The 26131-nt window shown below is 45.8% G+C and overlaps 4 protein-coding genes across 15 annotated transcripts in view; 1 reads left to right on the top strand and 3 right to left on the bottom strand.

Moving 5' to 3' along the window:
- trpv4 (transient receptor potential cation channel, subfamily V, member 4) overlaps positions 1-1516 on the bottom strand; it is a 36164-nt gene extending 34648 nt beyond the window's left edge. Inside the window, exon 1 of the mRNA XM_061260111.1 lies at positions 1295-1516. The gene's annotated coding sequence lies outside the window, so the exon portion shown is untranslated. The remainder of the gene's footprint in view (positions 1-1294) is intronic.
- Positions 1517-4379: 2863 nt separating this feature from the next.
- gltpa (glycolipid transfer protein a) lies at positions 4380-11459 on the bottom strand. The gene is made up of 5 exons (XM_061260816.1): positions 11231-11459; positions 6782-6840; positions 6029-6162; positions 5776-5926; positions 4380-5174 (listed from the first exon to the last, which is right to left on the bottom strand). The coding sequence occupies exons 1-5, from the start codon at positions 11331-11333 to the stop codon at positions 4992-4994; spliced, it is 630 nt and encodes a 209-aa protein (XP_061116800.1). The 5' UTR covers positions 11334-11459; the 3' UTR covers positions 4380-4991.
- A 2504-nt stretch (positions 11460-13963) lies between these two features.
- Positions 13964-23468, top strand: tchp (trichoplein, keratin filament binding). Of its 2 annotated transcripts, XM_061260202.1 has the most exons (13): positions 13967-14078; positions 14313-14520; positions 14955-15156; positions 15255-15311; positions 15791-15859; positions 17098-17271; positions 17449-17561; positions 18033-18099; positions 18409-18581; positions 20521-20602; positions 20721-20906; positions 21253-21396; positions 22548-23468. In XM_061260202.1, the coding sequence occupies exons 1-13, from the start codon at positions 13976-13978 to the stop codon at positions 22578-22580; spliced, it is 1611 nt and encodes a 536-aa protein (XP_061116186.1). In that variant the 5' UTR covers positions 13967-13975; the 3' UTR covers positions 22581-23468. The 2 variants fall into 2 exon arrangements, with proteins under 2 accessions (XP_061116187.1, XP_061116186.1); XM_061260203.1 differs by having other exon boundaries at positions 13964-14520.
- Positions 23049-26131, bottom strand: part of git2a (G protein-coupled receptor kinase interacting ArfGAP 2a) — a 30578-nt gene continuing 27495 nt past the window's right edge. For all 11 annotated transcript variants that reach the window (XM_061260192.1, XM_061260190.1, XM_061260195.1 and 8 more), the window contains one exon: positions 23049-25302. In XM_061260192.1, the coding sequence (XP_061116176.1) occupies positions 25090-25302 (213 nt within the window). In that variant the 3' untranslated portion in view covers positions 23049-25089. The remainder of the gene's footprint in view (positions 25303-26131) is intronic.

Raw genomic sequence — 26131 nt, 5'->3', positions numbered from 1 at the left:
CTCTTTTTTCACTGAAACAGATTTTTCATCATAAATGTCTTCAAACACTTTCATTCATTTTGTATCACTGTGGTTCTACAATAAGCATAAATTCTGAATCTGAATGACAAAATGTTGTTTATAATTTTTCATCATACATTTACAATCTAATTTCTTTTAATCAACAAAACGTTTTCTTTTTCTTTTTTTCAAAAATCAAACTTCCTTTACAATACACTTGGGTCGTTTTGATCTGCATATCATATGAATGGGATGTTACTGACAATTTGTAGTGATATTCATTAGGAATTAATGCAGTGTGCACTTTTATGTCAGTCCCTTGCCATCCATTGGAAAGCTTTCGAATTGAATGTCTGTCCAATATACAACATACACAATAAAATTAACTTCATCGCTGTTTCTGTGTTACATTACATTACATGTCATTTGGCTGACGCTTTTATTCTTACAGTTGACTAGACTCAGCGGGAGACAATCCTCCCCTGGACCAATGCAGGGTTAAGGCTGTGCGGATCTTATAGTGGCTACACCGGGAACCTTGTGGGTCCCAGTCATGTCGCCTACTTTAACCACTACGCTACAGGCTCCTGATTTCAAGGAGCCTTGACGGACAGGATCCCTAAAAAAAATGTTAGAACATAGGATTCACAACTTCTTATTTGTCGGTTGATGAAACTAACCTCAATAGAATATTCTTATTTTAATGAGGCCCAGGACCGGGCGGCGCCCCTGTGCGCGGGTCCGTTCGAGTCCGCCTGAATCTCCTCTAGTAGGCCACTTATTTTCCTTTTCATCTCTTTTTCAGAACGGCAGATGGACAAGTTTTCTGCATTTATTAGTTACATGACCAGAGCAAGACTTTGAACTGTATCTATTACATAAGGTGTGCTACTGCCCCGTATATCTCCATTGGCTCTTATGGACATACATTAGTTTCTTGTCTTCTAAATACACACAAACTCAAGATTCAATTAGACCATAATACCGAGCATGTTCTCACTCCCGCGCCCTGCCCCACACTGTAATCCATTCAACTGTTCACCTTTTTACGTAGACTTCACCGAGAAACACCTACAGCCTGATCAGCTCCTGTTTCAGGACATTGTATTTTTGTAACAAAGCCCCTGGAAAAGCTGTGAACATTTTCAGGCTGAACACAACTACGTGAAAAACATTCGTGTAAGTCATGTGGATTTGTCTGAAGTGCTAAATACATTTCGGATACTTTCAATGGGAATAACTCACACAAGACACGGACCAAATCGCAGCCAAAAATGAACTTAAGTGTACCTACCTTGGCCGTCAAAAAATGATCTTTGCAGATGCCGCCTCAGTAGTCACTGCCTGACTTGAGCTTCTCATCCGTAAACGCTATTTTCGTACGGGATGTGCACTCCTTGGCATTTACTGACGCGTACAACGTTGTCTTCCGTGTTTCACGTAAGTTATCTTTCGTAAGTTTTCAACTACACTTTGCCTGTGCTTGCCAGACACGGAGATGCCTTCCTTAGTTCCCTTTCCCGGAGAAGAAAGTGTACTCTTTGTATGAATGCAGGTATACTTTTCAAAACTTTCCATGCTTAGCTTTCCTGTTCTCCGCCCCCATAACATCCAGATACTTCCAGCCAAGGAATGGGTGGGCAAACAGGGAGCGCAGTAACTGACCACCACCGTCACCTCCTGCTTACGGGTTAGCACCGGGTACCGCCTAACCTGCTATACAATACCCGTTACTCTTTCCCCTGGTATTGGGCCAGTACGGTAATGTGGTTAATTTTGGTTACAAATTAGTCTCCCATAACTGCCACGACTTACTTTTATGCAAACAGTGAATTGAGTTGTCCAGACTCCAAATGGACATTTGCATACCGCTAGTGTCGAGATGTATAAGCTGGCCATCAAAAAAAAGATCAGCCTGAAATGTAGTACTAGTAGTATGCTAGTAGGCGGTTTCGAGGCACAGCCAATTTCAGAGTTGGTAGCATAGACTGTATAAAAACTCAAGTCTGAAGAGGGGGCAGCAACCTCTTTAGGCGTTCTAATGTAAAACATAACGCGTTTATATTAACTGTATTTCACTCATTTAGTGATCGTCGGATATTACCTTTTTGAAACCAATATACACTGTAAATGTGCGTGAGTGCAGGGCGTTAGAGTAAAACCCAACCTTTAGCCAACACCGTCCTCTAGTGGCGAGTTGACATACTGCAACTAAAACGTTTTAGTATTGTACTGTACAATGGAAGGATGTAGAATAGAAAGTTACCCTTCTTGTACTGCCATTGCAAGCCACCGAAGAGGCAATTATGAAACAATAACAGGCTACTTTACACATGTAAATCCATATATTTTTATTGATCAAATAATGAGGTTGTCATGGATACAAATATATGGATGTGATCATACTCCATTGTATTTTTAAAAATGCTTATTCAATTAAATTATAAATGTCTGTCAACATTTTCAGAAGAAAAAAAAAAAAAAGAAAAAAAAAAAGACTACTGGAGTTGTGAAAGTGTACACCCCCCTGACCCTTGACAGTCTGATATTCTGGCAGTGAAAAACGCTATGCTACATCACATGACTGATTAGTTAATGAACGTGAACAACACAGCTAAATTGTTATACATTTTTAAAAACATTAGAATAAGCATGTTTAAAAGTAAAGTTCACCAAAATCAATGACCATACACATAATAAATGTGGACAATTAATAAATTAAGAAATATTACAATTGTTCATTAATTACTTTTAAGATTGATTGGGAAAGGACAAGCAAAGTTTAAAAACCAAAAATTTCAGTATACAAACATTCACAAAACCCAGTCACCCTCAGTGCATTACAGTAGTAAAAGCTAAACTATTACATTAATTGAATTTAATTGAATTTAATTTAGCCACGCGTCCAACTGACCAAACGTACCCCCACACGTTGCTGCTAGGACCCTCCCGTGAGGAACCCTGACAATGTAAGGAACACGTGGATCATTCTACCTGCACAACGGGCCAGGCACACGGTGGCACAGGTAACCTTCATCCTCACGTTGCTGCTGTGTGTTTACTTCACAACGTTCAGCATCCCTTACAGTGACGCTATCATTTCATTCCCAAACATTTACCACCTTAAAAATGCACTTACAGGAAGAAAAAAAAAAACACAAAAAAAAAAAACAATGCAGATTATTTTGGTCCAGACAGTGGACACAGAGTAGCCCTGTATAATTCAGAGGTAAAATCTTACATTCAACACCAAGCATGTTATTTTTCATCATTATTTAATTGTTCAAGAAGTGAACATCATGTAAACTCTCCACTGTATAAAGAAGGCCTAAATCTATACTTTGGTCTCAGAGGCTACCGGAATGTGAGCGTCGTCTGCAGACAGATATCAAAAATATTTTAATTCACATTAAAGAACCTGAAAATCGAGATCAGGTTTCCAAGAGAGGCAATTCTGAATCTTGAGAAAAATAAAATAAAATGAATTGTCATGGTTAAAAAAAAATGATTTCACATTTTCATATTTTTGAAAGAGGCTGGAATTTTACACTTACACTATTTTTCTCCAGGCTAAGAATTAAGCCAAGCAAATATTTAATGAAAAAATAAATCACCAAGAGACCAATTCACATAATCCGTTCATTTCTTGAAATCCTTAATTGACACAAACCCAATCTTAATATTGGTTTGAAATGTGGATCTGAGTCAATGATAGTAAAAGCAACAAACCTACACCTCCCATCGCACCGTTTGCTGAATTTCTTCTCTTTAAAATCAGATCTGACGGCAGGTTAAAAACTACAAGCAGCACGCTGCATAATGGATGGAGGAGAACGACAGCCCTTATACTGACAGGAAGTAGATAACAATATTTAGTAAAAAGACAGTGAATACTATGTAGAGTCTTCAGTATTCACCAAACATTGCAAGAGTCTGACCATTTGCTCATAGACAAGTCAATATAACTCCACAAATCATAAGACAACTGAGACATTTCAGTCAAATGATAATCGAAGCATCACATACATGTAGATGTTCTACAAGTTATATCAATATCACTTTATCAGTCAGTAATAGACCCACCATTTTTGCACAAAGCCCAGGTGGATTGAATACAGTATTATTTTTATTAAGTTTTTTTAAGTTTGTGAAAGTAGTTTCAAGTAGCTCTCGGTTTAATTAACTCCAGAAATGAATAAATAAAACATGACTGATGGTAAACTGGTTTAACAAGCACATGAACTGAGAGTGAAGGCATTCAATAAAATTAATTACATTTTGGGTTTCAAATATTTCGGTGTTGGTTTTTCCTAAAAACAGCCTCAAAGAAGGATTTTAAAAAAAAATATATATATATATATACACATATATATATATATATATTTTTTTTTTTTTTTAAAACCCCATAATATTTCGGTTGCTGTTTCATCCAGCCCTTTAGGTTAAAAGCACCCTGAACTGCGTAAACCCCAGCAATAGGGTGGGCCTAGAGTGAATGTGCACGTCAACAAGGACAGCCTGCAGTAGGGCTTAGGCAGGGCATTCAGAACACACACCCATCTCTTTATCACAGGGGGGTGTGAACACCGCAGCGCTTCCGTCTCGACGCCTCATTCAGCTACGCTCGAGCAGTCTCACGGCAGAATCACGGTCCTCAGGACCTCCATAAGTAGAATCAGTCGTGTTAGCGCTGGGCTAAAGCACAAACCCTTTACTGAGAAGACTGCTTTAGCAGGTTCAAGCCAAGGCACTCCAGTGAAAACCATAAAAGAAGACCGAAAGGCAGGTCATCCGTTCCGACAGACCGGAACCGGGTCACGGACTGCCCCCCGAAAAGTGCAAAGGCACAGAACCTGAGGCAAACCGCAGGACAGGAACTAAAAGCCCCCCCCAAAAAAATAATAATAAAGGAAGGGGGTGGGGGCTGAAGGCTTTGGTCACACAGTGGAACAGGCTGAGAGGACCGGGTGGGGGGGTGGGGGGGTCAGGGGTCACACGGTGTATTCCAGCTCAGCGTTCATTTTAAAGTACATTTCGTAGATGGCGTCCACCGTGACCGTGTAATTGACCAGAAACTGCCGGATCTTCTCCAGGCACTCCTCCTCCCGAACCTCCCGCCCTTTGGCCAGGGCCTTCAGGAAGTCCGCTTTGTAAGGAGCCGCGTACAGCGCCGCCTGCAGGTGGGAGAGAGCAGGCGCGTCAGCTCCTCCGACGGGCGCCCGTGGAGACGAGCACAGAAACAGCACAGCAGTCAAAGCTACCGTGACATTTTACACTTAACATTTCAGGCATTTGGCAGACGCTTTTAATCCAAAGCGACTAACGAGTGCATAGGTTCTTCCACAAGTTAAAGCATCAAATCCATAACTAGTAGCGGTAGTGGTTAAGGTACATGACTGGGACACGCAAGGCCGGTGGTTCTAATCCCAGTCTAGCCACAATAAGATCAGCACAGCCGTTGGGCCCTTGAGCAAGGCCCTTAACCCTGCATTGCTCCAGGGGAGGATTGTCTCCTGTTTAGTCTAATCAACTGTGCATCGCTCTGGATAAGACCGTCTGCCAAATGCCAATAATGTAATGTAATGTAGTAAAATACACATGAAGGGCTGTTCCAGACAAAAATACAGTCATCGTAAGTGCACATTTTTTCTTTTCTTTTTTTTTGGGTTAGACAAGCATCAGGAGGGACGACTAAGGTATAGTTTGAAAAGGTGTGTTATTAGTCTGCGTCGAAACGGGCACGGCCAACCAACTACACCCTGAGACGCGCGTTACCTTGAAGAGCTTTTGGACCAGCCAGCCGTGGTACTTCTTCAGAGCGAGCTCATAGGCGCGGGTGATGTTGACGCGGATGAGGTCGGGGTTGGTGTCGTCCCGCTCGCCGTCCACAAGGCTCTGCAGCAGGACCTGGATGAATTTCAGCCCCCTGGTGGACAGAAGAGAGCGCGGCGGTCAGGCCCACAGGAAGCTCAACAGACACGCTTCCCAGGGCCCCATGGGAAATGTAGTCCCGCATCGGCCTGCCCACCTTTTCAGCCACATCAGCGCCAGGGTGGCCCCCACTTTGGGCCACTCCGACCCGTACATCTCCTTCTCCGCGTCGAGAATCTGCTGCAGGGTCTTGAACCGGGTGGGGTTGCTGTCATACACCGCTTTGATTTTCTGTAGAGAAAGATGGATTTTTTTATTTTGTTATTTTTCTCAGTACTTGTTGCTCCTCTGTCACGTTATTTTATTACATTACATTACATTACATTAATGGCATTTGGCTGAATCTGCTGCAGGGGCGTACAGTTGATTCGACGAAGCAGGAGACAATCCTCCCCTGGGCCTTGCTCAACGGCTGTGCAGATCTTATTGTAGCTACACCGACCGGGATTAGAACCACCGACCCAGACATTTACCTTAACCACTACGCTACAGGCCGCCCCATTTTATATTGTGGATTCTCAAAGACTTTTGTTACACTCCACAGCAAACCCAGCCTAAAGGCCCACAGAGCAAGGCACTAATGGCTACCCACACCTTGTTTAAAGGGCACTTCACACAGAATGTCGTCAAAAAATTAATTCAGAACTTTATCCTTCCAATTCCTTCACACATACCATTTCTAGAAGGGCTGGGAGATTCAAGTTTCCAGTGAATGGTGATGTCCTCGAAAACTAAAGTCATTACCTGCATGTACTGAGGACCTCCTAAGACACATCTGTCGGTTACTGGTGCCCAATCACAGAACAGCTCTGGGTGAGGTATTAGTGTTAGATGGAGCCACGGGACTTACGGTGATGTTTCCAGCAATGTCCGCTTTGACCGGAGCGAAGATCGTGGAGCCCAGGCAGTCTGCGTGGGCAAGAGAAACACAACTAGTACAGTAACAGGATAAGAAACATCACAACACAAAATCCACTTTCTTGAATAACCCGGAGGCGGCACGGATGGTGCAGTGGGCAGCACTGCCGCCTCACAGCAAGGAGGTCCTGGGTTCGAATCCCCGTCGGCCGGGGCCTCTCTGTGCGGAGTTTGCATGTTCTCCCCGTGTCTGCGTGGGTTTCCTCCGGGTACTCCGGTTTCCTCCCACAGTCCAAAGACATGCACGTTAGGCTGATTGGAGAGTCTAAATTGCCCGTAGGTATGAGTGTGTGAGTGAATGGTGTGTGTGAGCCCTGAGATAGACTGGCGACCTGTCCAGGGTGTATTCCTGCCTTTCGCCCAATGTATGCTGGGATAGGCTCCAGCCCCCTGCGACCCTGATCAGGATAAGCGGGTTAGGATAATGGATGGATGGGTGGATGAATAACCCGGGCCATAATAAAGACACGCACAACCTTTTTACAACCGACAAAACTAAGAACACATCCACCGATTGGTGCAAAACAAATACCACAACCAATCACATTACTGGTTTTTACACATGCTAAGAGGCCTTTCTAAATCTGGCCCATACTGTAATTCTTTGTAATTGGCTTAATGTAAAGCACTTTGAGCTACATGTTAGGTAAGAAAGGTGCTATATAAATAAAGTTTATTATTATTAATATTATTACAAGGCTACAGAAAGGTTTGAGAAATTTGCACTTGACGAGATTTACATCTTTGCTTGTGTACTAAGGCTTCTTTGAGCCTTTAACCCCCATTTAAAATAGTGCACCCCCCTCTCCCCCTCTCCCCCTCCTCCATCCAGTTTCACTTAAAACAGCTCGTCAATAATTCAGGCCTTCCAAAAGAGCGGGACAGATTTGTGAAAGCGCCTCTCTCAACCTCATCCATTTTTTAGCAGCCCCCCCCCCCCCCCCCCCAGGTGCGGCGTTTAGCGCGGGCAGAACCGTGAAACGCCGGGCCGGCACCGCGCCACACGGCTGTCTCACAGGGCCACGGGTTCAGCACGGCGCCCGGCCGAGGGAGCAACACCCAGCAAACCCCGCCTCAATTCAGCCCGAGAACAATTCTGCCCCAAAATGTGGCCAACGGCAGTCTAAAAAACCACAGACAGAACTGTGTCATTACAGTTCATGGATTTTGTGGAATGCAATGTGTTTGTTGAATATAAAATAAAAAGCAGAGACAAAAAAACACAATTTAAGACCAACTTAATGACAGTACATTATACTGTAGGCCTATTTTATGAGCGGGGGGCGCACACATGCTCATTTATAGCAATGCCCTGTTAATCCACCCCACCAACCTACCCCCCTGACCTCCATAAAGGAAGTTACTCCTGCCCCGGGCACCTGCTAAATGAGGTCAGCGGAGCTTTGAGTGTCTTCTGCCATCCCGTTTGTCTACCTGCAGTAGACCGAGACGGCCGCTAGGGGGGAGCGTGTTGCGACAGCGGGCCACAGTTTCTGGTTCAGGACAGACCGCTGGGCATTGTGCGCCCACACAGGGCATCTCTGGTTACCGAGAATTCCACCCCCGTCCCTCAACGTGGCGACGTTTCCTGAATGCACTCATTATCCGAAGGCCTTGTCTCTCTCTACTACCCCGCCACACAATGCGGCCCTTTTTGTTGTCTTGTTTGGCTTGCATTTTGTCACCGCTTTGTGTGCGTTAGTGATGCTGGCACCCTCAGGACCCGCGCTGAAAGCACGGAGTTCAAACCGCCATTACCAGCTACTTCAGACAACAAAACGAGAAAATATACATCTCAATAATTACTTAACCACACCAATGGCCATTATCACCTACATTTAACTGTCCGATTAAAAACGGGATGGGTCATATTACGGGCAACTTTCGGTTTCAATTAATTACAAGGCCATTACCCAGCTATTCTCCACGCTTGAAATGACGGCGCAGGTCACATAAATTAAGTATAAGCCCACTGATACGCTTTTTCATGCATTCAAATAAATCCACTCATTCCCTGAAAGAAAAGCAGCGGCACAAAAAATAAAAGTGAATTTGATTTGCATTGTGTGACGGGCGGGTAGAGTTTCCTGTATTGTTGAAAGTTTAAAGGGGAGGTGGTTTGGTAATTAGCGGACTCAACACAAAGCAATGAAATGGAAAGAAAGCCAGGCCACGTCCACCACTGAGACCTGGAACGCTTTGGGTGTTTCAGATGGCAAACTCAATAGAAAAGCTTTCATATGTGAACACACAATGAAGGCTGCAATGATGCCCGGGTTATGGTGTGCTACCGCTGAATGGGCAGGGCAACTCAACACCAGGCTAATCAATTCCTCATCCCAAATTGAGGACAGGAGATTAAATTATGTATGCAAAAGGTTTGTTACTTTCTTGGCAAAGCTATACGATCCAAAAAGATAGCCTAATCCCTGATGACAAATAATTGTTTCGGCTTGAAGGAAGCGTTTAAATCGATTGGCATATCACGTTGCGCGGCGTTTTAATGCTGCGTTTAAGAAAGACGTGACAATTCCCAAAGGGCGGAGATCAGTGGAAATCACTTTCAAGATTTGTGAAACCAGTACAGGATATTCAAAGAGATTCTGAAAATAGTTATAGTCTTCTACATAGGCTATAGTCTAGCTATAAGCAAACACAGAAAGATGACAGATGGTGGGAAATTAATTTTCATAAAAATCTAATTTTCACATTAACACAAACAACGACATAACGAGGTCTCGAATGTCAGTTGGGGAGAAAATTGCAATTGCATACACCACAGCCCTCCCCCTCCACAGCGCCGAAATTGTAACGGCCTGAGGCAACAGGCTTCGACTTGTTCAGCGACAGTATCCCCAAAGATCCACATTCACTGCGTTTGGGTGAGTCACTGTCCTTTCTTTGTCTTCCAGAACCATGGTAACGGAACAAACAGTAGCTACGGGGCTCCATACACATTTAGCGTTTAATATGTATACCAATGAACAGGCTCCGGACAGGTAGGGTGCAAAAACAAGAACATGAAACCACACTCCAAGTCAAACCCTAACTATACACGTCCCTGAATCAGCCGCTATGTAGGCGACACATTTGGCAAGTGTCTGTAAAAGCATAGTTGGGGACGCCACGCCTATATCACCATCTCAACACATACGGCCTTGAATGTCTACAAGGTTTTATTTTGCCCGCTGTAGGCAGAGTAGGGAATTTGAGGCACTGGAGCAGGCCGTGTTTGTTTTTCCAACAAAACTCTCAAAAGTTGGATCAGTCGGATTCGGACTGAGGCGTTAGTAGGCTAAATCCCATCCTTATAGTATACACTTCAATCTTAAATGACATAATAAATAGGAAATTACTGATTTGACATAGTATGATCAGTATGCGGCATATCTAACATAAATAGGCTATAGAAGAAAATGTGAGAAAACAGCAGGCTTTTGAACCCAAAGATAATGGTTAATAATATGACAATGGTTAATAGCCAAATTATTATAATACATCTCCAGTGTAGTGGGATGGACCTTCTACATAAAATAGGTTAATAAATAATTCAATAAAAAGCACCATCAACTAAAGTACGTCCGTTAATTAAAGAACAACTACTTGTATATCGTCTCTAAAACATTTTAATCCCAAACATTAATCACTCGTAATATAATTGATAGTAAGTAAAACACACAAGAGTTTGTGAAAGGATCAGGATAGTTTGATTACAAAACGAGTTGTCGACCCTCACTGGTTTATAGTAAACAAAGGACAGGTATGTGGGGAACATGTTGCCAACACAACTGTCACAATCACATTATAGCTACAAACCTCACCCAGTAAGTGTTAATTAATACGGCCTTACATCTCCGTACTAAAAGAATGATCTTCATGCCAGTAAGATAGCGGCCAAGATAACAACCGTTAACTAATTAACTTAGTGCCTATATTCACTGGGTATTAAAGTAAAAGGGTGCTTGCGAATCAGATGTTACAAATAGCATGTTTACCATGTCGGAATAATGACTCGATAAAAGTATGATTATTCGAAGTAAACAAATACAATCCATGTGTTACATCTAAATTAGCTAAAGTTAGCAAGCTACCTACTTAGCTAGCAAGATAACACATCCGTTGTGAACTGGACACAACAAAATGCATTGAAGAAACTCGGGTATTCAACTATTTGACTGTAGATATCTGATTTAAATATAGGTAGCCAACCAATTGTCATACAGCTCCTGGTCTGATAGCTGTGGTTTACGATAATTCAGTAGGCAATACGCGAGTCTCAGTTCACTAGAATCTGCACAAACTCGCTAGTTAGTACCGCTTTAGATAACTAGCTAGATAAGACAGCAAGCTAGCTAAGTTATCTGAGCCTGTGAAAACTTACCAAAGAATGGCGGAAGGTACGACACCGAATCCAGAAAGGGTCTGGTCTCAACATGCTTATCTGCAGGGAGCTGTTTGAATTGGTGCTCCATGAGAAGCGCCATGGTTCAAAGAATCCGGAGAAGGACGCCCCAACTGCCGTTAAAATCTAGCGAGCTCGCTATTTAAAATACAGCCAGCCAAAGATTCGGAGAGAACCCGGAACTGCTCACGAAGCCTCACTCTCCAACTCCCCAATGCAAATCTGCTGATATTTGACAAACACTGTGACAGTCCTAAAGGCCACACACGGACTGGTCATTTTCAACAGGTGGGCAAAATATTAACCAATCCGGCACAAGTGGGCGGGACAAACACCGCCCAGATGTGGAAAAAACGAAGCCGACCTGCGACCCGCTTTAGAAATGTTCTGCTTGTGTTCATAACTAGAAAATTGCTTTTTGCAGAAGCGAAATTTATTTTAGTCACATGACTGACGGACCTTAACTAATGTTTACGAGTTACCTAACGTTACCCAACGACTTAATTTGCTTGCATTGGCAATTAGGTTGCTTGGCCAAATGTTTGCTTTGCATTTGACTAGTTTATTATACAATTAACGTGCTATTTGGGTACTTTTTATTCATGTAGAAAGGGGAAGTCAATTCCATTTTTTTCAACCAACTACAAATTGAAATGTTATGTTGCTAGTTTAACGACTTGCACAGAAGACGGTCAAATCAATGGACCGCACGAGGAACTGTAGATTCTTTATTTGGAACAAGCCTTGTGACTGGTGAGGTTCGTGGCTGTTTCTTGCTCACTTTACCCTGCCATTGAAATTACGCACAAACGGTGAGACCTTCGGGGTACAGTTAGACAAGACCATCCAGCCCACATTAAACATTTACCTATCAATGGTGAATAATTTAAAAGCAGACAATCGAATACACCTATTTAGACGAAGTGTCTCTGTGCTTTGCACCTTCAGTCAACACTGTCTTTTCTGTGCACTTAAGTAGTGGAGTAATATTTACATACAAGCATCTATTTCTCAGCTGTGTGCAACTGCCACGCCTATGCAGATCTTCATATTTAGATGCAATTCAAAACCTTATGTGCACATGTGTTTGCATAATCACTGTCTCAACAGATTGTATCATGAGAGAACCTGCTGAATTATATCAGCATTTCCCAGACCATTCAGTGGCACTTGCCTATAACTTGGGATGGGCAAAAATACGTACATGTATTTTCATGCAAAATACCCCAAATGTATCAAACTACAAAATACTGCAACAAAAACATGTATCGAAATATAATACAGTATTTTGAAATTTGAATATACAATAAAATACATTTCCTGGGGCGCATTAGATCAGTGGCTCACAAAAGCATTCATCAATGGGGAAAAAGTGGACTGGCTAAGTCAGTCACCTGATTTAAATCCAACGGAACCAGCATTTCACTTGCTGAAGAGGAGACTACAGAAAGAAGCACCCCCTAAAACAAAGATCAACAGCAGTCAAGGCCTGGAAAGGGATTTCCAGAGAAGATACCAAACTACTTTCACTTTTACTTTTGGAGTACACTCGTGTTTGATTGATGCATCATTCCACCATTGAATAGTGTGTGGTAGTTGGTTAATGTATGGCAAAATAGTAATACATGACACTACCGATCACGTAAAATCATTTAAGCTCCTTTTAAATACCAAGTGTTAACAACAGTTAATGCAGTTCATGCGTTCGTTTTGTAATATATTAAGGGGAAAGGGTCTATAGGCAGACATAGGGTGGCCTGTAGCGTCGTGGTTAGGGTAAATGACTGGGACACGCAAGGCCGGTGGTTCTAATCCCAGTGTAGCCACAATAAGATCCGCACAGCCGTTGGGCCCTTGAGCAAGGCCCTTAACCCTGCATTGCTCCAGGGGAGGATTGTCTCCTGCTTAGTCTAATCAACTGTACGTCGCTCTGGATAAGAGCGTCTGCCAAATGCCATTAATGTAATGTCATGTAATGTAATGATTTGCAGTCCAAGAGTACGCCACTTGATGAAGAATGTTAGAGACTTGCACACAATTTATTATTATTGTTTTTTATGTATTTGCAGTATTTAGAATAAACAAAAAAAAAATACAGAAAGGTTTAGATACAAATTACATGGACATTTCTCCCTACGTCATAAAATACAAATGAGAAAATAGTCCACATGTATTTGAAATACAAAATACTATCAGAAATACTGCCCATTCCTGTCTTTAACCTAGATATAAACACCGCGGTTAATCATCTACTTTCAGATCTTGCAACAGGGCAGAGATCAATGGTTGCCCAATACATGGAAGACTGAAGGGGAGCTAGATTGATTATCCATATTTGTCTAACGTGTATAAATAAGACTATGCTATAGCTAGATTGCACAATAAAAGTATATGTTTGTTCAATCATTCTTATTGGGCAACATGAACGTGCTTTATATCAGCATTCGCAGGCTTTAAAATAACATTAGCTAAACCGTATTGGCACTAGCCGTTGTACGGACATGTTTTGATCAGTTCATGTCTTGAATAAATCATTGAAACATCCAGCTAGGTAAAGTTACTGATGTCAAATTCAGGACCTAGCCTAATGCAAGCAGCCTGAATGTGACAGAGCGTGTGTAGCATAGTTAAAAAAATGAAAAGCTCGCAATGATTTTTGAGCCTTACCGCACCCCATAGCGTAACCAGGAAATCAAAGAGTAACCAAGAGAAACGGGAAGTTGTATGTTCAGGCAAACGATTTGCTTCCAAGCTAATCATCAGCTGAAATTTGAAAATACAGCACAGCAACACACAACAGATTATCTCCCAACAATCATCGAACACGGTGCTGTATGCGGGGAACACAAAAATACTTTTTGAGCTAGCTAACGTTAGCTAGCTGCCAGGATGTTTAAATCTGTGACGCTAAGATTTGTCATTGTTGCAAGATGAAGATTGTGAACTTGTCGTGGTTGTAACGCTAGTATGCACTACGGGTAGCATTTCGGTTATCATTATCATTTAATGTTCGCCTTAAATTGTTGAATTAGAACATTATCAGTTTTTTTTCTTCAAATAGCTAGCTACTTGAGATCAATGGCTTTACCAACGATTTCTACACAATGGTCAAATCGTACTCGGACGCTGGAGCAACGGATAGTGCGACAGCGGGAACAGGAGGCGCGGTGGCGGCAACAATGGGAGCTACACTCGACGTATTTCAGGCAGCAGAACGTCCGCAGCAGCAAACAGGCTCAATGGAGCTCCCGTCAATCTTACCAACAAAGGTAATACTAACCCACTGTTTGGACAGCTTTTTACAATTGACCAGTCTCTACCACTGTTCGCTGTAATGTATCAGTTGGCTAAGATTACCACATTGTAGGAAGGCGTTGGTCTTGTTACAACTAATTTGGATGACGGTGATAAGAAATAGAAGCTAGATTGGCTAGATACGCACACCCATGTAGATTTATATTTATTTGGTTCCACGTGCATACGCTGCTCTTCGAGTTCTGCACAAAACATATAAATATAACACCGTGCAAGAATAGTATGTATAAAAAAACACCGGCGTTACATTGAATTAAAACGTGTGTGTGTGTGTGTGTGTGTGTGTGTGTTTGTGTGTGTGTACACATTAACCACAACGTAAGTCTAATCACATCGACGATTCTGAAGCAACGGCAAGTTTTCTGGTTCTTTCCCGTATTCTCGGCAGTATGACGGCATATAACCGAGAGAGGCTCAAGGAGGAGAAGAGGCTAAACCTCGAACAGCGCCGGGAACGGCTGCGGGTTCTGCTGCAGGAGGAGCGCGATCAGATGGAGACCGAGCTCCGGGGCTTGATCCCTGACAGCAAGGCGGAACAGCTGGAGAAGGTGGAGGGCCTGAAGTCGGCCAGGGAGCTACGCAGGAAAAAGGTCAGCTGGACAAACGTTCGGGCCACGCCGCGGGCTGCGTCACACCAATAGGCACCCGCCTTTGGCTAAACGTCCTTGTTTTTGTCCTTTGTCTGCAGCTGGCCGAGGAGCTGATGCGCGAGCACTGGAAAAAAAACGACCCAGACCTGCGACAGGTCAGTGAAGGTCTGCGCCCGAAATCGCATACTTAGCATACTACGTTTCAATGAAAATCAGCCTGATATTTAGTACCAGTAGTATGCGGTTTGAGCGACGGTCTACCTAACAGGACCAATGTGGTGTTATGGTGGAAGAGCCTTAGCTTCACAACAAAGAAAAGGAAGTAAACGGTCAATTTAGCTTTCTTTAGGGCTACTAAATATTGCAGCTGATGCCACAGCTGTGTTATGGCGTTAGTGCACAGGAGTCCCGAAGGAAAAGTACAACAGAAGAGACTCCGAGGAAGGGAGAACTTGAGAGGCCGTGTGTCAGGAAGTGGACTTAATCCGGAAATCAATAGGCTTGTGATGTAGTTGTTCCATGACATGGCTTAAACCCAACCTTCAGATTGAGTTTCGGCCTGATGCGTTGCTTTTCTCCGCTTTATCGGTTTCTTAAAGACAAAAGATTACACCTTGGCTTGCTGTGTCTCCAGGTCGAGTCAGCGCTGCACAAAGACCACGTAGTGAGCCAGTGGGAAACGCAGCGGTCGGAGAGGAAGGAGGTACGTTCGTTCACTGGTGCAGCCTTGATGTCAAATTACACAAGTAACTACACAAGAGGGGCCCACAGTTAATGTAAATGGTAAATGGTTGGCATTTATATAGCACCTTTATCCAAAGCGCTGTACAATTGAAGCTTCTCGTTCACCCATTCATACACACACTCACACACCAACGGCGATTGGCTGCCATGCAAGGCGCCGACCAGCTCGTCAGGAGCATTTGGGGGTTAGGTGTCTTGCTCAGGGACACTTCGACACAGCCCGGGCGGGGGATCGAACCGGCAACCCTCCGACTGCCAGACGACTGCTTTTACTGCCTGAGCCATGTCGCCCACGTCTGAATTCATTCTGCAGGAGCTTTTTTTTTTTTCACAGTTACTATACTTCAAGGCCATTGATGTGCGTTTATAGTTTGGGCTGAAAAAACCGTGCAAGAGGACTGCTGTAATGTTATCCTTGAAACCCAGACTGAGTTGTGGGTACAGAGGTTTAAGAATTCATTTACTGATGTCAAAGTCCCGGCCGGGCCAGTGTTCGCTGGCCTGGCACCCTATCCAGTCTCCAGACTGTCTGGAGTATCGAGTCCCTATTTCACCTTTTTCCCCCAGTTAACCCACCTGACCGCGTGAGCCACTGTCTGACCCACTGTCTGACCTCTACCTGGGCAGAGATGGCAGCAGGAGTCGGGGTGTATTCCTCAGCTGCCCGTCTGCTTAGTCACGGCCTGAGGCTCAAAGCCGCGACTGCTCTAGGGTCCTTTCGTCCTTAACTCAGTTTAACCTTTGTGTAGTGTAAACATTCTGTCTACTCCCCTGGTCCTAAGGGTGAAAAAATGACCCGCCTTCACTAAACCCCCAAAATAAAGCGGCTTCATTTTAAACCCCGAATCTATTTTGCATGAAGAAACAACCTGTCACTCATCACAAACTTTGTCATCAAATAAAATATCATTTAGGGGGTTTTCTCTGCTGTTAAACGTAGTGGCGGGTAATTTATTTATTTATTTATTTTGGGGAAATCTTCTGAAAACTAAAAAACCTGTTTGCCTGATAAAGTATGATAACACCGGGTCTATTATACCATAGGCGACTGGTCTGATGATTTTACTTTTATGCCAATACAGGTCTGTACACAATTTGATATATTTTTTTATGTAGCGGTAAACACTGGCAATGCGTTTTATATGGGTCGAGACAGACAGTGAGATTAACACGGCGCATTTTTCACTGAACCTTCAGCAAGAGGAGGCCGAGCGGGAGGAGAAGAAGCGCTTTGAGAACGAGTACGAGAGGACCCGCCGGGAAGCGATGGAGAGGCTGAAGCAGGCGGAGGAGAAGAAGAAGGCGGAGGAGAGAGAGTGGGGGGAGGCCCTCCGGCAGCAGATGGAGGAGCTGAAACTCCGGGAGGAGGAAGTAAGGCTTTTTTTTTTTTTTCCTAGTTGTTTATTTTTGTTGGAAAGGGTTTGTGGGACGGGGAGGCGACGGGAGCTTTGCCGGATCTCAAAATGGAGCCTCTGGGTGGGTCTGAAAATGGAGCCTCTGGTTAGGTTTTAATCTCTCATTATGTTGACATGATGCTGTGTGTTTCAGGCCAGTTGTCTGAAGAAGGAGCAGGAGGCCTTGGTGGGCCAGCACTGGGAGCTGGAGAGGATGGAGGAGGAGAGGAGGCGGGTGGAGGAGGTTCGGAGGAAGACCGAACTGGGGTACGAGGCGTGTCGTGGATGAGGGAGAGTGGGGTTCAGGTGTGGGGGTGTCGTGGATGAGGGAGAGTGGGGTTCAGGTGTGGGGTTCAGGTGTGGGGGTGTCGTGGATGAGGGAGAGTGGGGATCAGGTGTGGGGTTCAGGTGTGGGGGTGTCGTGGATGAGGGAGAGTGGGGTTCAGGTGTGGGGGTGTCGTGGATGAGGGAGAGTGGGGTTCAGGTGTGGGGGTGTCGTGGATGAGGGAGAGTGGGGTTCAGGTGTGGGGGTGTCGTGGATGAGGGAGAGTGGCGTTCAGGTGTGGGGGTGTCGTGGATGAGGGAGAGTGGCGTTCAGGTGTGGGGGTGTCGTGGATGAGGGAGAGTGGCGTTCAGGTGCGGGGGTGTGGTGGATGAGGGAGAGTGGGGTTCAGGTGTGGGGGTGTCGTGATGTCACATCCTGGACTGAACGCGTTCTCCTTGGGCTCGGCTCCGCAGGCGGTTCCTGACCCGGCAGTACCGTGCCCAGCTGAAGAGACGGGCCCAGCAGGTACAGGAGGAGCTGGTGAGTGGACCGGTGGGGGGGCCTGTCGGGAAGGAAGGCATTTCTTGTCCACTGTGTGCAATACATTACAATAGTTTTATGTACATTTAGCTGATGCTCTTATCCAAAGCGACTTACAGTTGATTAGACTAAACAGGGATCCCCCACCCTGGAGCAATGTGGGGTTAAGAGCCTCGCTCAAGGGCCCAACACTGATATTGTGGCTACAATGGGGCTTGAACCACCGAACCTGGTGGTTGGCTTAGCACGTTAGCCACAGGGCTCCATCTGCCCCTCTGTGATTGGGGGATCCCTGTGTCCGGGCTACAGGAGGCTGACCGCAGGATCCTGGCCTCTCTGCTGGACGGGGAGCAGGAGGACCGCAGGCTGCAGAGCGCCCGGAAGGAGAGGGCGGTGGCTGACGCCGCCTGGATGAAGCGCGTCATCGAGGAGCAGCTGCAGGTGGAGAGGCAGAGGGAAGCCGAGTTCGACATCCTCTACAGGTGAGTGAGAGGGCCTGTGTAGTGTCATATCCTCTACAGGTGAGTGAGAGGGCCTGTGTAGATTCATATCCTCTACAGGTGAGTGAGAGGGCCAGTGTAGTTTGATATCCTCTACAGCAGGGGTCACCAACCTTTTTGAAACTGAGAGCTACTTCATGGGTACTGAGTCATACTAAGGGCTACCAGTTTGTTTTGTCACGCGCACAATACTGACCTTTGAACTAGAGTAGGTCAGAGTTCACCTAAACTTACCTAAACTTCATGTATAATAAACATATTTTTAAGATATTGTCATTTTTAAATCTATATAAATGCAAGTGTGATAAAAAAAAAAATAGCAACAGAATAAAATTAAATTTTAGATGCAGCTCACTAGTGAGTTGTGCTATTTTTAGAACAGGCCTGCGGGCGACTCATGTGGTCCTTGGGGGCGACCTGGTGCCCGCGGGCACCGTGTTGGTGACCCCTGCTCTACAGGTAAGTGAGAGGGCCTGTGTAGTTTGACATCCTCGACAGGTGAGTGAGAGGGCCTGTGTAGTTTCATATCCTCTACAGGTGAGTGAGAGGGCCTGTGTAGTTTCATATCCTCTACAGGTGAGTGAGAGGGCCAGTGTAGTTTCATATCCTCTACAGGTGAGTGAGAGAGCCTGTGTAGTTCGACATCCTCAACAGGTGAGTGAGAGGGCCAGTGTAGTTTCATATCCTCTACAGGTGAGTGAGAGGGCCTGTGTAGTTTGACATCCTCAACAGGTGAGTGAGAGGGCCAGTGTAGTTTGACATCCTCGACAGGTGAGTGAGAGGGCCTGTGTAGTTTCATATCCTCTACAGGTGAGTGAGAGGGCCTGTGTAGTTTCATATCCTCTACAGGTGAGTGAGAGGGCCAGTGTAGTTTCATATCCTCTACAGGTGAGTGAGAGAGCCTGTGTAGTTCGACATCCTCAACAGGTGAGTGAGAGGGCCAGTGTAGTTTGACATCCTCTACAGGTGAGTGAGAGGGCCAGTGTAGTTTGACATCCTCTACAGGTGAGTGAGAGGGCCAGTGTAGTTTGACATCCTCGACAGGTGAGTGAGAGGGCCAGTGTAGTTTGACATCCTCTACAGGTGAGTGAGAGGACCAGTGTAGTTTGACATCCTCGACAGGTGAGTGAGAGGGCCTGTGTAGTTTCATATCCTCTACAGGTGAGTGAGAGGGCCTGTGTAGTTTCATATCCTCTACAGGTGAGTGAGAGGGCCAGTGTAGTTTCATATCCTCTACAGGTGAGTGAGAGAGCCTGTGTAGTTCGACATCCTCTACAGGTGAGTGAGAGGGCCTCTGTAGTTTGACATCCTCTACAGGTGAGTGAGAGGGCCTGTGTAGATTCATATCCTCTACAGGTGAGTGAGAGGGCCAGTGTAGATTCATATCCCCTACAGGTGAGTGAGAGGGCCTGTGTAGTGTCATATCCCCAACAGGTGAGTGAGAGGGCCTGTGTAGATTCATATCCTCTACAGGTGAGTGAGAGGGCCTGTGTAGTGTCATATCCCCTACAGGTGAGTGAGAGGGCCTGTGTAGTGTCATATCCTCTACAGGTGAGTGAGAGGGCCTGTCGGGTCTGAACAGATCTGCAGATCGTATGGGCGTGGCCCCTTGACATTCCATTAGTTAACTGAAGCTTTTTATCCAAAGCGACTTGCACTACACTGCGTGCAATACATTACATTAGTTTTACATACATTTAGCTGACGCTTTTATCCAAAGCAACTTACAGTTGATCAGACTAAAAAGGCCAATTATGCCCCCTGGAGCAATGTGTGGGTTAAGGCCCTTGCTCAAGGGCCCAACAGGTGCACAGTTCGTATTGTGGCTACACTGGGGCTGGAGCTACCAACCTCCTAGGCTACAGGCTGCCCCTGACCCCTGACCCCTGACCCCTGACCCCCCGGTGCGGTGTCGCTCTAGGGAGGACGCTCAGCGCATGTGGGAGAAGCGCGAGATGGAGTGGCAGAAGGAGCGGACGGCCAGGGAGCGGCTGATGCAGGAGGTGAGTGGGGCTCCCCCCGTGGCGGTCAGAGGGAGTGCGCGCGGGTCGCGCCGGGGGAAACGGCGGCTGAGCAGGTTCTCCGGGTCGGTCCGGTCCGGTCCGGTCCGGTTCTGCGCAGGTGCTGACGGGCCGGCAGCAGCAGCTGGAGTCCAAGATGCAGAAGAACCGGCGGGCCCAGGAGGAGTCTCTGCGGAGGCGCGAGGAGCTGATCCAGGAGCTGGAGCGGGAGAGGGAGACGCGGCGCCAGGAGAGGGAGGTGCAGGAGGGCCAGAGGACGGCACGCATGCAGGAAATCAAACAACAGGTACCCCGAAACGCTGAGAGTTACAGCCCGTACCCCTCCCTGCAGGGCTGGGTGTCCTGCTCACAGAACTGATCTGGGCGTGGGCTAGGTGCCGATTCACTCCACTGATTTGGGCGTGGGCTAGGTGCCGATTCACTCCACTGATTTGGGCGTGGGCTAGGTGTTCGATTCGGTCCACTGATTTGGGCGTGGGCTAGGTGTTCGATTCGGTCCACTGATTTGGGCGTGGGCTAGGTGTTCGATTCACTCCACTGATTTGGGCATGGACTGTCCTGTTCGGTCCACTGATTTGGGCATGGACTGTCCTGTTCGGTCCACTGATTTGGGCGTCCCGGTCTCTCCGCAGATGGAGGCGCAGCGCCGGCAGCAGTGGGAGGAGGAGCGCAGGAGGGAGGGCGAGGAGGCGGAGGCTCGGGAGGCGCAGAGTCGCCATGACGACCTGGTTCAGCAGGAGACGCAGAGGATGACTCAGCGGGGCTACCAGGAGAAGGTAACATCGCTTCTGAGTGGACCACACGTTCCCATGGAAATGTTTAAAAATCACTCGGGGATATTCTCAGTCTTGCCTAGAAAGGGCCAACTGTGGGTGCAGTTGCTCACCGGAGTTTTGGTCCAACCGAGCAGTCACACACCCTGATTCTACTCATCAAGGCCCTTAGCAAAGACTCTAATGGCTGATTAGTAGAATGCATTGTGTATTCTGTGCTCTTTATTAGGGATGTGACAAATCATCAGTTTTTGCAAACAGATACCATCCCATTCATTTAAACGTTTAACCGTGTAACCGATACTGCTTCCGGCCGCTAAGGGTCGTATGTTTTATTTATTATTTACACTCATTATTTTTTTTTAACTCAACTGACAAATTTATTAGCATTCTCAAACTTTATATTGGACCGTCTTAATAGTTAAATATCAACATTGTAAGTCAGATAAGCCAAATATTTAGTTTTACATTGACATCGTTCCGTGTAACCTCACAGTTGCAGGAATTTGTAGGCTGCAACTGTAGTTTACGTCCAGGCATGCTGGTCAATCGCGTTTCATTTTCAAAAATACATCGGTGAAAATAATGTTTCATGTTTTCATCCCACTTCCCTATGGCTTCTGCCTGATAGACTTGATTGGAATGAAATCTGTAAATATGCTGCTGTTAAGAACTTTGTTACTGACGGTGTTGTGCACTCCGTTGGCAGTGCAATACTTGCCTGATGTAACACCGAGTCTATTTTACCATAGGCAACTGGTCTTAATGATTTTACATTTATGCCAACACAGATCTCTATACAATTTGATATATTTTTATTTAACGGTAAACTTTTCGCGGGACAGTCGTAGTGGTGATATTAATATGGTACATTTTTCGCTGAAAGCAGGTAAAAAAAGATCGGTTAGCTTTTTTTTTGTAACCGTTTAAACGTTCACACCCCTACTCTGTGTTCCGTGGAAGATTGAGTATCGCTGTTCTAAAGTTTGATAACATTTTAGCGGTCTTATTTTTAAAGCATGAAGGTAATTTTAGAAAAATTATTTTGACAAAGTAATTTATTTCTGAGATGCAGAATTATGCAGATCAGGCCTCAGGTTGAGAAACGCTGAACCGAATCTTCCTAATCTAAACCTCTTCCCCCTCACCTTCAGATCCATAGCAGACCCAGAACAGCTTGGACCTGAGAAGAGGGCTGACTGAGCACGATACTCAAGACAGTACAACTGTTGATTACTCATTTGTAAAACAGTTGTTCCCAATTAGGTCAAAAAATTTGAATGCTAGACAATATAGTGAGCCGACATTTTGTACCATACTTACAACTCATGATATTTTGATTCGAAGTCAGAGGGACTGGTCAAGCAGCAATATCAAATATTTGCTTGTTTGCCTGGAAAAGGGTTTGCTTGACCTGTTTATTAATATGAAGTGGTTGTACAAGCATGATTTTATAGTATCAATTTATATTTTTTGCAATACGTTTTCTTCCAAATAGATATTTAAATATGATTTTCAAAATAAACACTTAACAAAATGACACAACGAATTGTGAAATTTGCTTTCAAAATTAATCCTGAAGCTTGCTTAACTGGATAATTAATGTGTAATTCAATTATGTGTGAGCGTGTCATAAATAAGTTGGTAAAAAAATATAATTTGAAGCCTGGTTTATTGTATGATTATCAGGCAAAAATAGAACACGTGAAGGCAAATAAAATAATTTTACAACAGGTTTGTACATTAAAGGTCAAAAACAAACATTTTCAGGTTACAATTATAAATTAAGTTTATTAAAAAATAAAAGGCAAGTTTTCCCACTGCAGCCATGACGACCGCTTGACTGACATCCCTGTGTGAAGACCGCCCCCGTTTAGAACCAGAGACTTGACGGACAGACGGACGTTTTCCTTGATCTTGAGTTTCAAGTATAACACTGAGCTCTAAACCGTACGCAAACAAAGACCTTCCGATGGCAGCGTAGCAGAGGATATCTTAACATCCCATCCCATTAGTTGCACATAAATTAGAAACCTAGCAGCACGAGAAAGGAAAAAACAAAACAAAAAACAACACATTAAAAGCATTAATCAGACCTTGGGACCCACTAACCGCACAAATACCATTCTAGGCACAAAATGAAAACTGGAGGAATATGGCACCATATCCAGTACTGCAATAGCTTTCCTACTTAAGAGCACCACCAATGCAGACACGAATACGAGCACGACAGGCTGCTGGTGGGTACTGGGGCCTCCCCCCGGTCCAGGGCTTCTGCGTTTCCGTTCGCCCTCAACAGGAAGTAGAAGCAGAAAGTGCATTGGAAATGGAAGATGCGGTATTTGCTGAAGCGTGGCAGGTTAAAACTGGAAGGAGTAAAAGCCGAATCAGAAATGTGTCCGGACACACACGCTGAGCAGCTGACGAAATCTCCCGGCGGTGCCGCTCACAATGCAGAGAAACACGTTTTTGTAAACTCCTCAGAAACAAGTCCTCCATTTTCACATGGAACAGGCAAACGTAGAAACTTCAGGCCTTATTCTTTTGTGTCTGTGACTGTTGTTCCGAGGAAGTATGAATGATACTGTAAGATGTATGAGGTATGTAATGTAAGCACTGGAAATATAACACTAGTTATGGCTTTAGGTTTTGCAACATCTCGGCTAAAACACTGGGGGGGGTTTTAGCACATAACGGAGTAGCTAAAATGAACTGAATTGAACACTGTTATCCGCTTAGAAGGTCTGCAGCTTCGGCCTGGTTTCTGGGCCTAGGTGTGGAAAGGGGGAAGCCAGTTCTGCATTCTGTAAAGGAGCCACCAGGACGAGTCTTCCGCTTGTTTCCCAGATGCTGCCCCATAGTCTGGGAAAAAGTCCTGTCTTACACATCTCTGGACGGAACTGAAGAGGAACCAGACCGATGTTGGGATGTTAAAAAGAGGAGTATCGAGTAACATTTTCGGAAGTCGATCTTCAGTCCCATGTGATGTGTTTTCAGGGGGGGGGGGTATTATTTATTCTTGAAAGGAAGTGCTGTGCAATTTTTATTTTTTTTTGTAAAAGAAGCACTTGATCAAAGGCCAATTTGGAAAAAAATGAATACACATACAATGGCAAAACCAGTCTCCAAAAACAGGAGGGGGGTGGGGGTGGGGGGTACTGGTAATGACGCACAGAGTCCCATTATAAGACGACCGGTCTGGAAAGGAGCGGTCTGGCGTTCGGATTTGACGGACGCTCCGGAGAAGACCCCTCTCACCCCCCCCTCCGGGTGTCCTCAGTGTGCTGCTGTTCTCACACACCCGGGGGGGGGGCGCAGACGCCGCGAGGGCCCCACGGCCCGGGAGCGTGAAGGGCCCCGGGACCCCCGAGACCCCCGAGACCCGCAGGCTCAGTCCGCTGTACATGCTGGGAGCGTTTTCTCTCTTTTTTTTTTTTCACTTTTATTTTCTTTAAATAAAAAAATAACATGCAAATAAGTAATAATACTGATATAAAATAGAAAACAACAAAAAGACAACAAAAAAATGTTAATGTCTCCAATTGTTAATATAAAAAAAACATTAAAAAGGCAGAAATAATAATGTTAAACCGAGCAGAAAGGTGGGGCTTTTGCGTCAGCGTGGGGCCTCCCTGTGGGGCCTCCCTGTGGGGCCTCCCTGTGGGGCCTCCCAGGGGGCCCCCCTGCTGGCCCTGGTCAGTTGTTGTTCTCTTTGGTGGTGATGGTGACCAGTTGCTTGGCGGCCTTGGCGATGTCGTAGGCGCACTGGATGACCTGCTGGGTGACCAGCTGCATGTCGGGGCCGGGGGCGCTGTCCGCGGGGCCCGCCTTCTTGCACTCAGACTGCAGCCGGTACGCGCTGGACGTCAGCAAGCGCAGGGAGCCCCGCACCGTGTCCGACCGCGGCCTCTGGGGGAGCGGGACAGAGCCAGCCGGGTGTTATACGGACACTCTCGGACACTCTCGGACACTCTCGGACACTCTCGGACACTCTCGGACACTCTCGGACACTCTCGGACACTCTCGGACACACTCGGACACACTCGGACACACACGGACACACTCGGACACACACGGACACACACGGACACACTCGGACACACTCGGACACACTCGGACACACTCGGACACACTCGGACACACACGGACACACACGGACACACTCGGACACACTCGGACACTCTCGGACACACTCGGACACACACGGACACACACGGACACACACGGACACACTCGGACACACACGGACACACACGGACACACACGGACACACTCGGACACACTCGGACACTCTCGGACACTCTCGGACACACACGGACACACACGGACACACTCGGACACACACGGACACACACGGACACACTCGGACACACACGGACACTCTCGGACACTCTCGGACACTCTCGGACACTCTCGGACACTCTCGGACACTCTCGGACACACTCGGACACACTCGGACACACACGGACACACACGGACACACTCGGACACACTCGGACACACTCGGACACACTCGGACACACTCGGACACACTCGGACACACACGGACACACACGGACACACTCGGACACACTCGGACACAGACAGACACAGACAGACACACACACACAGGCAGACACACACACACAGGCAGACACACACAGGCAGACACACACAGGCAGACACACACAGGCAGACACACACAGACACAGGCAGACACAGACAGGCAGACACACACAGACACACACACACACTCACA

Source organism: Conger conger, chromosome 11 (genome assembly GCF_963514075.1).
Source record: "Conger conger chromosome 11, fConCon1.1, whole genome shotgun sequence".
Taxonomy (NCBI): domain Eukaryota; kingdom Metazoa; phylum Chordata; class Actinopteri; order Anguilliformes; family Congridae; genus Conger; species Conger conger.
The sequence above is the reverse complement of the archived record's forward strand: the minus strand, read 5'-3'. Positions and strand labels throughout refer to the sequence as shown.